This window comes from Delphinapterus leucas, chromosome 1 (assembly GCF_059928025.1).
Source record: "Delphinapterus leucas isolate spDelLeu-1000000601 "Yukka" chromosome 1, BTC_Dleu_Yukka2, whole genome shotgun sequence".
Classification (NCBI taxonomy): Eukaryota; Metazoa; Chordata; class Mammalia; order Artiodactyla; family Monodontidae; genus Delphinapterus; species Delphinapterus leucas.
Genome location: NC_143129.1, coordinates 136179801 through 136195573, shown reverse-complemented (window position 1 = coordinate 136195573; position 15773 = coordinate 136179801). Strand labels below are relative to the sequence as shown.

The 15773-nt window shown below is 34.3% G+C and overlaps 1 protein-coding gene and 1 pseudogene across 3 annotated transcripts in view; both read left to right on the top strand.

The window, feature by feature from the left end:
* EFCAB7 (EF-hand calcium binding domain 7) overlaps positions 1 to 14784 on the top strand; it is a 51936-nt gene extending 37152 nt beyond the window's left edge. For 2 of the 3 annotated variants that reach the window (XM_089921527.1, XM_089921520.1), the window contains 2 exons: positions 10422 to 10631; positions 12845 to 14784. In XM_089921527.1, coding sequence (XP_089777653.1) covers positions 10422 to 10631; positions 12845 to 13039 — 405 coding nt within the window. In that variant the 3' untranslated portion in view covers positions 13040 to 14784. The remainder of the gene's footprint in view (positions 1 to 10421; positions 10632 to 12844) is intronic. The other variant, XM_022581238.3, reaches the window with a different exon arrangement.
* LOC111178344 (glycerophosphodiester phosphodiesterase 1 pseudogene) lies at positions 14415 to 15567 on the top strand (annotated as a pseudogene).
* Positions 15568 to 15773: the final 206 nt, after the last annotated feature.

Here is a 15773-nt window from a genome sequence, read left to right as displayed (position 1 = left end):
ATAATGGAAATCACCCAACCAGAACAGCACACAGAAAGCTAAACAGCAAAAAAAAAAAAAAAAAAAAAGAGAAAAAGAGATTGAAAATGTATTTGAGGAAATTTTGGCTGAAAACTTCCCAAACCTAAAGAAAGAAACATATCCAGGTACAGGAAGCACAGAGGGTCCCAAACGGGATGAGCCCAAACAGAACTATGTCAAGACATATTATATAATTAAAATGGCAAACCTCAAAGATAAAGAGCGGATTCTAAAAACAGCAAGATAAAAACAAAGAGTTAGTTACAAGGGAGGCCCCATAAGGCTGATTTCTCTACAGAAACATTGCAGGCCAGAAGGGAGTGGCAAGACATATTCCAAGTCCTGAAAGGGAAAAACCTGCAACCTAGGATACTCTACCCAGAAAAATTATCATTTAGAATAGAAGGAGAGATAATGAATTTTTCAGATAAGCAAAAACTAAAAGAATACAGCAATATTAAACCTATCCTAAAAGAAATATTGAATGGTCTTCTCTAAATAGAAAAGAAACAAGAATCTATAGGAAAGAGAAAATCACAATCAAATCAGGCATTACACAGAAAAACAGTTTCTTTGTGAAAGCAATGATAACTACAATGAACAGCAAAAGCATAAACATGAATATGAAAAAGAGGACATCAAAATAAAATGTGGCAGAGAGGAGTAAGAAAATTTAGGGTTTTTTTTTAAGAATGTGTTTGAGCCTATATGACTACCAGTCTAAAGCAAGTAGATATACTAATGGGTTAACATACTTGAAAAACAGGGTAACCACAAATCAAAAAGCATATAATAGATTCACAAAAAACAAAAACAAAAGAACTCAAGCATAACACAAAAGAAAACCATCAAACCACCAAAGGAAAAGCAAAAAGAGAAAGAAAGGAACAAAGAAGAAATTGAAAATCTACTGGAAAACAAGGTTTAAAATGGCAGTAAATGCATATCTATCAATAATTACCTTAAATGTCAATGGACTAAATGCACCAGTCAAAAGACATAGAGTGGCAGGTTGGATAATAAAACAAGAGCCTACAATATGCTGCCTACAAGAGACCCACTTTAGGGTGAAGTACGCACACAGATTGAAAGTGAGGGGATGGAAAAAGATATTTCATGCAAACTGAAATGACAAGAAAGCAGGGGTAGATAGCAATATTCAGACGAAATAGACTGTAAAATAAAGGCCATAAAGAAAGATAAAGAAGGACACTATATAATGATAAAAGGATCAATACAAGAAGAGGACATAACACCCATTAACATATATGCACCCAATATAGGAGCACCTAAATACATAAAACAAATACTAACAGACATAAAGGGAGAAATTGATGGGAATACAATAATTGTAGAAGACTTTAACACCCCACTGATATCAATGGACAGATCATCCAGACAGAAAATCAATAAGGCAACAGAGATCCTAAATGATATAATAGACCAGTTAGACTTAATTGGTATTTTCAGGACATTACATCCAAAAAAACAGAATACACATTCTTTTCAAGTGCATATGGAACATTCTTTAGGATAGACCGTATACTAGGACACAAGCCTCAGCAAATTTAAGAGGACAGAAATTCTTTCAAGCATCTATTCTGACCACAATGGCATGAAACTAGAAATCAACCACAGAAAGAGAAATGAGAAAAAAATGATTACATGGAGACTAAACTACATGCTACTGAAAAACCAATGGGTCAACAATGAATTAAATAAACAACTTAACCTACCACCTACCACCTTCTTAGAAAAAGAAGAACAAACAAAAATTAAGGTCAACACAAGGAAGGAAATAATAAAGATCAGAGGGTAAATAAATAAAATAGAGATAAAACACATTAGGAAAAATCAATAAAACGAAGAGCTGGCTTTTTGCAAGGGTAAGCAAAATCAACAAACCTCTGGCCAGGCTAACCAAGAAGAAAAGAGAGAGGACCCAAATAAAATAAGAAATGAAAAAGGAGAAATAACAGCTGATACTGCAGAAATACAAAAAACCATAAGAGTATACTATGAACAATTATTTGCCAACAAATTGGACAACCAAGAAGAAATGGACAAGTTTTTAGAAGCATAAAGCCCACCAAAACTGAATCAAAAAGAAATAGGTAATTTGAACAGACCAATCACTAGAAGTGAAATAGAATCTATAAAAAAAAAAACCAAAACTCCCTGCAAACGAAAGTCCAGAATCAATAGCTTCACTGGGGAATTCTACCAAACATACAAAGAAGAACTTATACCAAACCTTCTCAAACTCTTCCAAAAAGTTGAAGAGGAAGGGACACTCCCAAAGTCATTCTATGAAGCCACCATCACCCTGATACCAAAACCAGACACTACCAAGAAAGAAAATTACAGGCCAATATCTTTGATGAATATAGAGGCAAAAATTCTAACAACACATAAAAAAGATCATACACTGTGATCAAATATATTCATCCCAGGGTGACAGGGATGGTTCAACATACGCAAATCAATCAATGTGGTACACCACATCAACAAAAGCAAAGACAAAGCACATTATCATTACAATAGAAGCAGAAAAAGCATTTGATAAAATTCAACATCCATTCATGATAAAAAAAAACTCTTACCAAAATGTGGTTAGAGGGAACATATCTCAACATTTTAAAAGCTATTTATGACAAACCCACAGCCAACATAATATTCAGTGATAAAAGCTGAAAGCCTTCCCACTAAAATCTGGAACAAGACAAGGATGCCCACTCTTACCACTTCTCTTCAGCATAGTATTGGAAGTCCTAGCCACAGCAATCAGACAAGAAAATGAAATAAAATGTATCCAAATTGGAAGGGAAGAGGTAAAATTGTCATTATATGTAGATGACATGATACTATATGTAGAAAATCCTAAAGACTCCACGCAAAAACTACTAGAACTGATAACAAATTCAGCAAGGTATCAGGATACAAGATTAACATACAGAAATCTGTTGCATTTCTTTACACTGACAATGAAATATAAAAAAGGAAAGTGAAAAAAAATCCCTTTTAAAATCACATCAAATAATTAAATACTTAGCAATAAACCTGACCAAGGAGGTAAAAGACTTATATGCTGAGAACTATAAAACATTGGTAAAGGAAACTGAAGATGATTCAAAGAAATGGAAAGATATTCCATGCTCTTGGATTGGAAGAATTAATATTGTTTAAATGGCCATACTTCCCAAAGCAATCTGTAGACTTACTGAGATCCCTTTCATGACATTTTTCACAGAAATAGAACAAATAACCCTAAAATTTATATGGAATCACAAAAGACCCAGAATTGCCAAAACAATCCTGAGGAAAAAACAAAGCTGGAAGCATAATCCTCCCAGACTTCTGACAATACTACAAGGGTACAGTAATCAAAAGAGTATGGTGTTGGCACAGAAATAGACATATGGATCAATGGGACAGAATGGAAAGCCCAGAAATAAACAAACACACCTACAGACTATTAATCTTTGACAAAGGAGACAAGGATATACAATGGAGAAAAGACAATCTCTTCAGCAAGTGGTGTTGGGAAAGCTGGACAGCTGCATGTAAATCAGTGAAGTTAGAACACTTCCTCACACCATACACAAAAATAAACTCAAAATGGCTTAAAGACTTAAATATAAGACATGACACCATAAAACTCCTAGAGGAAAACATAGGCAGAACAGTCTTTGACGTAAATTGAAGCAATATTTTTTTTGATTCATCTCTTAGAGTAATGGAGACAAAAGCAAAAATTAATAAATGGGACATAATTAAACTTAAAAGCTTTGCACAGCAAAGGAAGCCGTAAACAAAGTGAAAAGACAACCTATGGACTGGGATAAAACATTTTCAAATGATGTGACCAACAAGGGATTAATCTCCAAAATATCAAACAGCTCAATATCAAAAAAAAAAAAAAAGCAATGCAATCATAAAACAGGAGACCTAAATAGACATTTCTCCAAAGAAGACATATAGATGGCCAACACACACATGAAAAGATGCTCCACATCACTAATTATTAGAGAAATGCAAATCAAAACTACAATGAGGTACCACCTCACACTGGTCAGAATGGCCATCATCAGAAAGTCTGCAAATAATAAACACTGGAGAGTGTGTGGAGAAAAGGGACCCTCCTACACTGTTGGTGGGAATGTAAATTGGTGCATACACTATGGAGAACAGTGTGGAGGTTCCTTAAAAAACTAAAAATAGAGTTACCATATGATCCAGCGATCGTGCTCCTGGGCACATATCCAGAGAAAACTCTAATTCAAAAAAATACATGCACCCCAGTGTTCATAGCAGTGCTGTTTATAATAGCGAAGACATGGAAGCAAACCTAAAAATCCATCAACAGAGGAATGAATGAAGAAGATGTGGTATATACATACATACACACAATGGAATACACACACACACACACACACACACACACACACACAATGGAATGCTACTCAGCCATAAAAAAGAATGAAATAATGCCATTTGCAGCAACGTGGATGGACCTATAGATTATCATAGTAAGTGTAGTAAGTCAGACAGAGAAAGACAAATATTATATGATATCACTTATATGTGGAATCTAAAATATGATGCAAATGAACTTATTTACAAAACAGAAACAGATTCACAGACATAGAACAAAAACTTATGGTTACCAAAGGGGAAAGGGGGGTAGGGATAAATTATTAGGAGTTTGGGATTAGCAAACTACTATATATATAAAATAGATAAACCACTGTATATAAAATAGATAAACAGCAAGGTCCTACTGTATAGAACAAAGAATTCTATTCAATATCTTATAATAAACTATAACGGAAAAGAATATGAAAAAATATATATATAATATATACGTACATATCTGTGTGTTTATATACATACGTATATAACTGAATCACTTTGCTGTACACAAGAAACTAGCACAACATTGTATATTAACTATTTTACTTATAAAAATTAAATATATATTAAAGAAAAAACCAAGTTCTGATGACTGCTCATTACCATAACGACAGAATAATCAGTTTTTTCATAAGTTTATGGGCACTTTTTTATTCCCAGTCTTTCCTTTTGATTTTCATCCAGCTAAGGCTGCAGAAAAAACCATCAACGATTCACTCAACCACTGATGTTGATTCTCTTTGAAGAGGTTTCCTCTGTGGAGATCTAATTTTCAGTTTGTGCATGTATCATGATTTCATCCTGTTTTTGCCTTTAAGTCATCTGTTGGGAAAGTAACTTTTTAAGTTACTGAAGCATTTTAAGATTCTGGACAACAGTTAAACTCTGAGACAAGTACAACTAGAAGTATTATAAGAAAGGACTGAAGGGCACTCCAGAATCATGACCCCAGATTTTCCAGACTTGGCCAAGAAAAGTCCCAAGGACTCCTTAAGTCTATTTTTTATAGCCTTTTGTAGTTTTAGTTAGTTTTACTTCTAGTGTTAATCCAGGTACAACCTGAAGTATTAGCATTAGTGCAGACTCCTCCCTGATTGTTCAAAAGAAAGTCGAGGCTTTTTAATTATCTATACCCGTTTGTGTTAAAGAATTTAACTCAACTGGCTTGTTGTGCCCCCAGGGCTTAGGCTATATTAATTACTGTGTCAACCAGAATGAAGGAGCAATGTTTTGATGATCATGTGGAGTGGCATAACTGCTGCGAATCGGCTTACTATCTTCAGGAGTCTTTTGCAGAAAGGGTTTTATTATTTTGGGGTGTATGTCAGGAAATATAACCCACTGAGGGTATTGGAGAGTCATACCCTTGTAATGGCCTAACTAATAGCTGTACAAAATAATTTACCTTGGTTCTGGGTTGGCATTAAATAGTCTGATTTCCACATAGAAGCTGCACAAGTCATGTAATCATCCTTTGTGGGATTGTAGGTATATTGTTTCTTGGTGTTTCTTGGTGCTGTGACTAATAATAAATATTGCATTTTTATTTCTCATAGTTCAAACATATTTTCCTTAAAGCCTAGACTTAGGAAAGTCTTACTAATAAGGAGAACATGATAGGCTAAGTCAGACATATATACCCTTAAATCAGTAAAGAGGAAAGCTATGAATAAACAAGAGTGTTCAAAGAAGACTGTAACCTGTAGAAGAATCTTGCTCCAGTGGTCTCGAGAGGAAGCTTCTTACTTCATATGGTCATGTGCTTATTGAAAGGTTTCTGGGTTAGCAGTTAATTCTGTGTACTGCTGGCTTCTGGAGGTTCTCTGGTAAACCTCACTTTAGGATTTTTAAAGGGTGTGTCTTTCTAATTCTGTTAAGGCCCTTATCGTTTTCCCAGAGATTTGGGAACGATAAAGACAAAAATGTTTTTGAGTACATAATCCAAATTTATGAATAATTGTTCCAGTTAAATGTGTCCCTTGTCACGGGATCAGTAATTTGGAATGTCCTAGGCAGTCATGATGGTTGTGACCTTTCAACAGGGAAATATTTTGATCCATTCTGAAAAGAAATGTGCTATTATTAGTACGACATATTCAGAAACCATGGCAGGAGAGGCAACTGTATAAATTCAATTTGGACATGCCCAGAGTCTTTTAGAGCATAGTCTCAGTTCATGTCCCTCAATTTTTTTAGGTTAATTTAGTTCCAAATAAAGCATGGACCGACTTTATCCTTCATCATCCTAGGAAGGTTCTTTCCTTAGTGTTTGATATTATAGCCAGTTTGTCCCTATTGGAATGAATTGTTTCACAAAGGATTTTATTCTTTATTTTTGTAGTCCAGGTGGCTATTTTGGTTTTGTCAGATCTTAATCCTCGTGGTTCTTATAACCTGATTGTACCCATTGTTTCTTTTCAGAATTTGGGAGGCCAAAGTTTGTATATCTACAATGCAATCCTTAAACTTTTCCATGGATTTTATTTTATTATTCTTACAATGCTTTTACATAAGGACTTTAGTCAGAGTAGTCTGTTTAATATAATGGTCTGTTAAAAGTATTTGTATAGTACTTCTAAAGTATTTCTGTGGTATCTATAGTATAGATATTAGCTTCTATAGAACTTCTTTTACTGTCTCTTCCTTTATGATAGCAATTATTTTAGGTATCAAATCATGTATTTGTTGTTCATTTTTAAAGAGTACTTGCGAAAGTGCAAATAAAACCTTGTTTTTTTCTATAACATTTTAAAAAAGTCAATTATTCTAAAAGCATACTAGCTGTTAGCTAGTATGTGTATTTTACTCTCTTCTTCTAGTGATTTGATATGCTTTAGAGAGAGCCATAATTTAATCATTTGAGCTAAGCTATTTCATGGTAAGGAAATAGATTTTACAAAAGAGACTAGGCTACTTATTATGTCGAGCCTGGTATTGTCCTTTTTATTTTTTTTAATATAACCCCATCAATAAACAATATTAAGTCAGGATTTGGTATTGAAGCATCCAAAATTTTTTTCTGGGTATGGATACTTCTTGATTTACAGAATCATAATGAGGAGATTCTCCTCATTCAGTAAGGGTTATAGAGTTGTTGGGTTGAAAGTATTCAATCAGCAGATGGTAATAGAGGGAGAAAGTAATAATTCATAATTAATTAATTGGTATAAAAATATTGAATACTTCCATCAATGACAGGGATATACACATGTGATAACATTTTATTTAAAGGATTCATACAAAATCTGAAGGTATTTGGACTGATTTAGTTTTGACTGATACCTGTGCTCTGAGACAATGAGCCTGTTCAGTTAAGGTATTAGCTTTGATAGGCAATGGTTCTTTGATGTGTGCTATGTTACTGAGTTAATATACCTAGAGCATGACCTAACATTTTCATGTTTGTAAAAAAAAAAAAATTTATGATAATTTAGGAAGAATCCATTTAAAATCTTATGAGCTGTGTCCTAATTGGTTTGAATATGTCTGTAGAGTCTTTTGCCCATAAGGATTCAGGAACCGTTTTTTTGGCAATTTCTTGAGTCGTATATTATGTAAGTAATCTAACGTCTAAATGAGCTATATTTTGATCCCACCTATTAAATTAGTAGGTATTGTGTCACAAAGACTAACCAAAGTATCAGTTACAGGTTAGGATTTAGGAAAGGGCTTAGGTTTGTTTGAAATCTCATTAATTGAATGGTTTTAGTAAACCAAAGTTTATTTTAAGCATTCTATAAGTTACTATATACTCTCAGTTTGTCTTATTTTTTTCCTCTACAATCAGGCACAGCCAGTCACTTTTACTTTATTTTTTCTTATTAAACCCCCTAATTCAGTTTTAGAATTATAGGTTATCCACTCTATCAACTTATAAAGGCAGATCCTCTTTCAAAGAGCCGCATAACTTCTTTATTGTTCCTCCTGCAAGAGCATTGCCCCTATGTCACCATAACAATAATTTGTTCTTTATTGGACGTTGATAAGCAAAACGTATGCCTAGTTTTTTTCCTTTTTTTCCTTCTCTTCTTTTTAAAAAAAGAATTTCATGGTATAAATTCCTTTTGGAATTCAGAACTGGGAAAAATTTCCTTCGTTTTTTTAGATATTGAGAGCTACGGAATACACTCTCTTTCACTTTTATCTTGGCTAACAGGTAGCTAAGAGCCACACTTTGTGCAAAATTTTAGTAGCATGCCTTAATCTAGGTTTTTTTATTACAATCTTCCCCATCTTCCTTATTATATATTGTTAATATTTTTACAATTACCAATTTACAATGAATTGTTTTCTTCCTTATTGTATGCTTCCTACATTAACTTAGTAGGATAAAAAAGATAAGTAAATAAAAGATCAAGTCCATGAACAGAAAAAAGTAATACAGTTAAAGGGCACCATTTTTAGAGTAGATAAGATTTTCTTTAAAAATTTTAGGGAATACGTCTTTAACAAAGACTTTAAGATGTTTACAGTCAGTGATATCTGAATGTAATATTGATACTCTTTGGTTGAATAAGACAAATAAGCAAGACTTGAAAAATGGTAGAATAATACCAGAATCTATTCAGTACTGAAAAAATAAATTAAACCTTTAAAATGCCATAATCATAATTATTAAAATTTTTTTTAGAATTCTATATTGTGAAATATTTTGACACATATTACTATTAGATATTTCTAGCAACTCTTGGCAGGATATATACTGTTTATCCCCACCTTCTCAATGAAGAAACTGAGCCTCATAGAAGTGAAGTGACTTCCCCAGATCACGAAGCTAGTAAATGGCAAAACCCAATTACAAACTCAGATCTTCTGCTTTCTTTTCCAGTGATTTTTCATACTACTATCTCTTAAAAAGGTGACTTTATTATTGCCAAAGGTTGGAGTCATTAAATGTTTTTAAACTTTTTTAAAAAAAATAAAAATGTATATTGTTCTACTAAGTTCAGACTTTTATCTTTTGTCCCCATAATAAAAAGTTGATCATCAATGTGTGTGAATTCATTCATTTACTCAACGAATACACTTTAATGCCTACATAAAGTAAGCTTGTAATAAAGAGGCACAGTGATGTATAAAATAGTCAAAAATTCTGCCCTCATGGACATTCCATGAAGGAGGATGACTGATTAAATGCAAAATTAATAAAATCATTTCAAAAGTGTTTTGAAGGGAACAAGCCAGTGGCCAAAGTAGAGAACAGTGGGGGAGTGAAGGAGATTGGGGGACCAGAGCCACTCTCTCTGCAGAAGTGACACTTAAGCTTAAACTTGAAAGAGGAGGATGAGATATATATTTGAAAATGTATGAATCTTCTAAGCAGGGAGAATACTACATACGAAATCCCTGACACAGGAAAGAGCTTTATTTGTTCTAGGATATGAAAAAGCAGAGTAACTGGAACATGTCCTGCAAGGCAGGGGACTGGGCTGTATAGAGAGGCTACCGTGTGCAGTATCTTGTAGGCTATGGTAGAGACTAAAGAGTAGACATTAGAAAAATCTATTTCCAAGTGCAGAAAATCTCTTTAGATCTCAGATTTTTAAAGGTGCTTTTACACTAACTATAAACTGTGTGAATTAATTTTTCTACACTTAGTTATTTTTGGTGCTGTATATTCGTGTATTGAGTTTCACATAATTTCTTTAGAGCCTGTTGATGAATTCTTTCTGTAGTCTTTCTGTAGTTAGGAAAGGAAATTAAGTAACTAACATGACATGAGTTAGCTTTAGAGCAAATGGAGGGGTTGGCGTAAAGAAGGTTTCTTTGCTTTTCTATGAACATTATCAGTTAATATGCAACCAAAAAATCAGAATTTCATGCTTTTTTATTAATCAATTCATAGTACTAAAATTTCCCTCATAAATGTGTATCAGAAGGACAAGCTAGAAAGTATGTTCTTAAGTCATATGATAAACATATTAATAATAAATAATTTAAATTCTATCAAAAGGCTAAAACAAGGTTTGATTTATTTTTCATTTCAGGCATGCCCATTTGTCATTGATATCTATGCAGACAAATGCAAGCCAAGAATTAAAACTGCCCATATGGAGGCATGCAGTGGGCAACTTGAGAAGGCCATTTGTAAATCTGTTCTTAACAAAGGCGATGCCAAAGTAATGGATGGCTATGAAAATATAATTGTACATACTTATAAGTGTGACACCTGGATAACATCAGTTATTGAAAACAAGGTATCAGTTATGAGGTGGTTCTCCTCATAACAGCAATGTTTGCTACTATGTTCCATCTTCTTTCTCACCCTATTCTTGCATAGTAATTAAATACCCCATTACATTAATAATATCTGTAATAGTCAAGTTATTCTTTTTTCTTTTTGAGTTTCTAACTCAAACTGGGCATGATAATTTTTATATATTTTTAAGGTATATAATATTTACTTTATTTATTAGATATTTATTTTTTGTGTTTCCTTATGAGACAATTGTTTTTCTATTAAAATATTATGAAAATTAAATATTTGGAGATCTATGAAGATAGAGCATAATCTGGATACAAAGTATTTTATTTAGTTTGTTACTAAAAGTCTTCACACATATATAGCTATTTTAAATAATGGACATCATGTTTTAAAGAAATATAAACAAAGTAAAGAAAAGAATTTAGCCCAACTGTTTTATACAAACTTTGCAGTATCAGAAATCCTACAGATTATCATCATTTTATCTAATTAAATATATTCCACTGTCCAGGACCTGTTTTTATCAAGCCAATTATTTCTGGCTTTTGGCCATCTTCTTTGCTACTATTGATATTGCTGGTCAAGAGAATACACACATAAATTCTTAAAGTCAGATATACTGAGTTTTCTAGAAATTATAAATTTTTATAAAATCTTACTCAAGATGGCTAGGTTTTTTAGAACTGTTGGCTTATTTCTTTTAGTTCCTGGGTGAGATTTACATTATTTTTATGCCTTTCATAAATTTCTTAAAGTGCATTAAGATTTGGCTGAGTATTGAGTCAATGTGAATATATATTATGTAACTCTCATAGTCACCATAGGGGCCACTAGAAAGTATAACATGGTCTCTGCTGTCAAGGAGTTTATGGGCTAATTGTAAAGGCAAAATTAATACTCTCGAAATAACAGTTAAATGTTAAATTACATAATACTGTTTGTATGTGCAATAGGAATTCAACTGTATTTGTATCTCTTGTACTTGATGTTAGTTTGGACTATAGAAGTTGGGGAAGGGTTTGTGATTAGGGGGAAGGGAACTGATGTGGGATTTAAACATGTGTATAGGATTTGAAGGATAACTAGAATTTAGATACGCAGAGAGGCAGCCTTTAGAAGCAGGAGAAACAGTATAAGGAGAAATATGAGTAAGAGTTAATGTGAACTATAGATGAAAAAGTGAGACTATCTCCTTTGCAGAAACAGAGAGCTTTATTTGGAGAAGTATTTGAAAGGTAAATAACATAGGTTGAATGGGTCCAGATTATATATGTTATCTTGAAAACAAGATAGAAGAGTTTAGACTTGATGAAATAAGATAGGTTCCCCAGCCAGTAGATTGCAGTCTTCAAATGGATCATAACACTTTGGAGAGTGGTTCCTAAGATCCAGCATGTTTCTGTTTCTGCCCTCTATGTTTTCTTGTTTGTTTGGTTTTGGTTGTGTGTGTGTGAGCCCTCTACGTTTCATTAGAATTAAAAGGGTGGAAGAGAGCCACTACCTTACCCCAATTCCTCTGCTCTATTACCTTCATTTCTCAACCCTCCATCTCCTTTTCCCTCAAGGAAAATTAAATTTCCCTTCACCAAAATGAGGTAATAATAATATTTTAGAGCTTACCATGTGCCAGGCACTTTAACGCTTTTACTTCTCACAACAACCTAATGAGGTAAGTATTATACTATTTCTATTTTCCTATTCCTAAGTATTATACTATTCCTATTTTACACACAAGGAAACTTGTGCACAGGGATGTTAAACTTGTGCACAGGGATGTTAAATAACTTACAAAAGGTCGCAGAGCTAAATAGTAGAAGGGATGAGAGATGAATCCAGGTAGTCTAATGTTATATTGCCCCTTTGTCGTCATTAGAGAGTGATTACAGGTTCTTTAGCAGGGGAATACTTTGACTCCTACATTTCTCTTATTTATCAGCTTCATTCTGCTTTCTCTTGTTTGCTATCCATCCTAGAGGCTATCGTTATCAATGATATATTATCTCCAGTATCACTTCTTCCATAAGGTCTTCCGTGATACCCCAGTCTGAGCTAATGTTTCTGTGTTTCTATAACGTCTTCTTTGTTTCTATAGAACCCTGTGAATATCTCTATCACAAGACTTGCAAAGTGTTTTGCAATTATCATTTTGTTTGTATGTATTTAGTAAAGAAAGGACTAGCAACTTATAAAATCTTTTTTTTATAGTCAGATAATAAAGTGATTATTCACATCAACAACGAGCTGAGTAAAAACTGTGTAAACAACAGAGGACTTGACATATTTGCAGTAGAAGTGGCACCAAAATCTACAATGGTAATGCATTGTTTTCTAATTAAAGCCTTTTGTTTTATCAATTTAAAAAAAATATTTTTGCTATTAATGTTATGGATAAATATGTAGATAAATATAAATAAAGTAGAAAATTATTTTAAGTATGATATTTGTATTAGTACCATCCTGTACTATGAGATAGGAGACTGGTTCTAATCCAGTTCTCACTATTTGGTTCAGTGATTATGGGACATTCACTTAACTTCTCTGTTTCAGTCTCTTTTTTGTTTGTTTCAGTCTCTTTAAGTGTAAAATTAATGTAATGTCACCAGTTTTAGGTACTTCACAAAATTAATGTAAAGATAAAAATATAATGATATATGTGAAAGCACTATTGAATATTTTATAGAAATACAAAGTAGTATTAATAGTAATAGGACTTTTGATAACTCAAAATATTTTTATCTACATTATTAAGATTTTCTGAGGTAACCTAAAAGAAAAAATGCCTGTGAGTTTCAGATAACCAACTAAGTCAAGAGCTAGAATAGCTGAAGTTATGGTGTTAGCAGAACTCTGGGTTTCTGATTTAGCCAGGAGTTCAAAGGCAGGGAGAGATCAGTAGACCCTGAAACTAGTTTAGTTAAGGGAAAAAGGAAAAAACTTTCTATTCTTTCCCTTTTTTTCTCCATACTGTCAGTGAAATCCTAAAACATGCTAAAACAGGATAAGAAGAGTTTATCTTTTCTGTTATCCCAATCATGGTTTTTTTTTTTAATGTTCTAGGCTTAGTGAGGAAAGAATATTTCCTTCCCTTTCTACCACTCCTCTTTACCCACATTCACAAATACCAACTACCAAATACTATATTACGTAGAATTTAGGCTGGATTATCCTGTTAGACATCAGATCGTAGATTGCAGGTCCCTGCTAAGCACAAATATTAAAGAATTTTATCTGCACAGTGGTATTTTTTACATAGGTTCTAGAAATGTTGTCCTATTGAAAAATTAGCCCCAAATTACAGTATATAAAAGGAAGGTAAAGGCTTTCTATTTTTATATGCAGGTTTGTCAACATGTAATGCCTCTGAATGAACGACAAGAATGGATATATTATTGTGTGTATTCCCTTATATCTTAAACGCTGTTTTTAGGAAATAATTTTGCTTGAGACTATCAAACTGAGAAGAATTATTTCAAGTTTAGTCTATTATTTGTTGATCAACAAAATGCTAATCAATTTAACTGATGTACATAATAATCTATTTAATTTGTGTGCATTTACATTTCATGTCCATATTATATACTTTGTTATTAAAATAGAAATAATTTTTTAATGTGTGGCCTTCTTATTAATTTAATGGGAAATCTGGGCGTATTTCATTTATGACTAGTAAACTGAAATCAAAGTACAGGTAAGCTTTTAAAAAGTAATACTCAATGAATTCTATAAAATCCTATACACTTTCGATTTATCAAAAAAATCCTGGACTAAAATGTAAATGGGCAAGCTGCAGTGAGTGCCTTGTGCTTTATCCCTGTGCTCTGGCCTGTCCAAGGAGCCCAGTGGATCCAGGACTCCTATCCTCACCGGTATAGTCACAGGCATGTGGCTGTGAGAGGACCAGGAGTCCTCCTTCCTGCTGCTGCTGCTGTGGCTGGTGACGTGCAGCCCTTCACTGCTTGCTTCTTCACCGGCAGCCTCTGTCTCCTGCTGCGCCTCTTCAGCCTTGAGCATGTGCCCTCCCACAGGGCTCTGCTGGTGCTCAAGCCCCAGGACTGAGTTTCTGCCATTGGCAGTGGCAGTCACAATGAGTCAGAGAACAGTTGGATGCTGCGTTTCCTTCTGCTGAGATTGCTACCTTAATGCACAATAGCACAAGTAGACTGATGGGACTGGTCGATGTGTGATTTGACACTTGAACAAATTAGAAAGTTTAATCCTGCAGCAGGTCACAGATTCAGGAATCATTTCCCTGATGAGAAGATCCCTGCCCTGAGGGAAGCTGGAGCAGAGTGCCTGAACCATAACGTCACAGTCTTCTTTGATGTCAAAGGCCATGCAAATATGGCTACTGATGTTCTAAAGAAAATGTGTATGGAATTTCCTCAACTATACAATAGTCGTAGTATTTGCTCTTTCTTGCCAGAAGTTATCTATGAGACAAACAGATCACAGTGTAGTAATGGCTTTAACTCACAGACCTTGGAACCTTAGCCATACAGCAGATGGGACTATGATACTCTCTGGATACAATCCATGTTTGTGGTAATAGATGTTTCATTTGCTTGGAGCATACGTAATATCTTATGGTACCTGTGTGGAATTTCAGGTTTCCTCATGCAAAAGGATTTTGTATCCCCAAACTACTTGAAGAAGTGGTCAACTAAAGGCATTCAGGCTGTTGCTTGGACTGTTAATACCTTTGATGAAAAAAAGTTACTATGAATCCCATCTTGGTTCCAGCTCTGTCAGACAGTGTGTTGGAAGACTGCACATCAGTTCTAGAATCTCCCCCAACCCCCTCCCCAAGGAAACATGTACAGAAACTGCCTGCTGGTCTCATGCAGGGATATCAAAATACCCCTTGTGCTAGCCCAAACCCTGGGAGATCAGGTAGCTCACACAGTAATAGGAACCAAAGCAAAGTCTGATGTTGCCAACATGCTCCGTGGAATGCCTGAGTTCAACACTTGCTCTTGAAAGTCTGGGTCTGCAAAAAGGCACAACAGGGCTTCCCTGGTGGCGCAGTGGTTGAGAGTCCGCCTGCCGATGCAGGGGACACGGGTTCGTGCCCCGGTCCGGGAGGATCCCACGTGCTGCGGAGCGGCTGGGCCCGTGGGCCGTAGCCGCTGGGGCT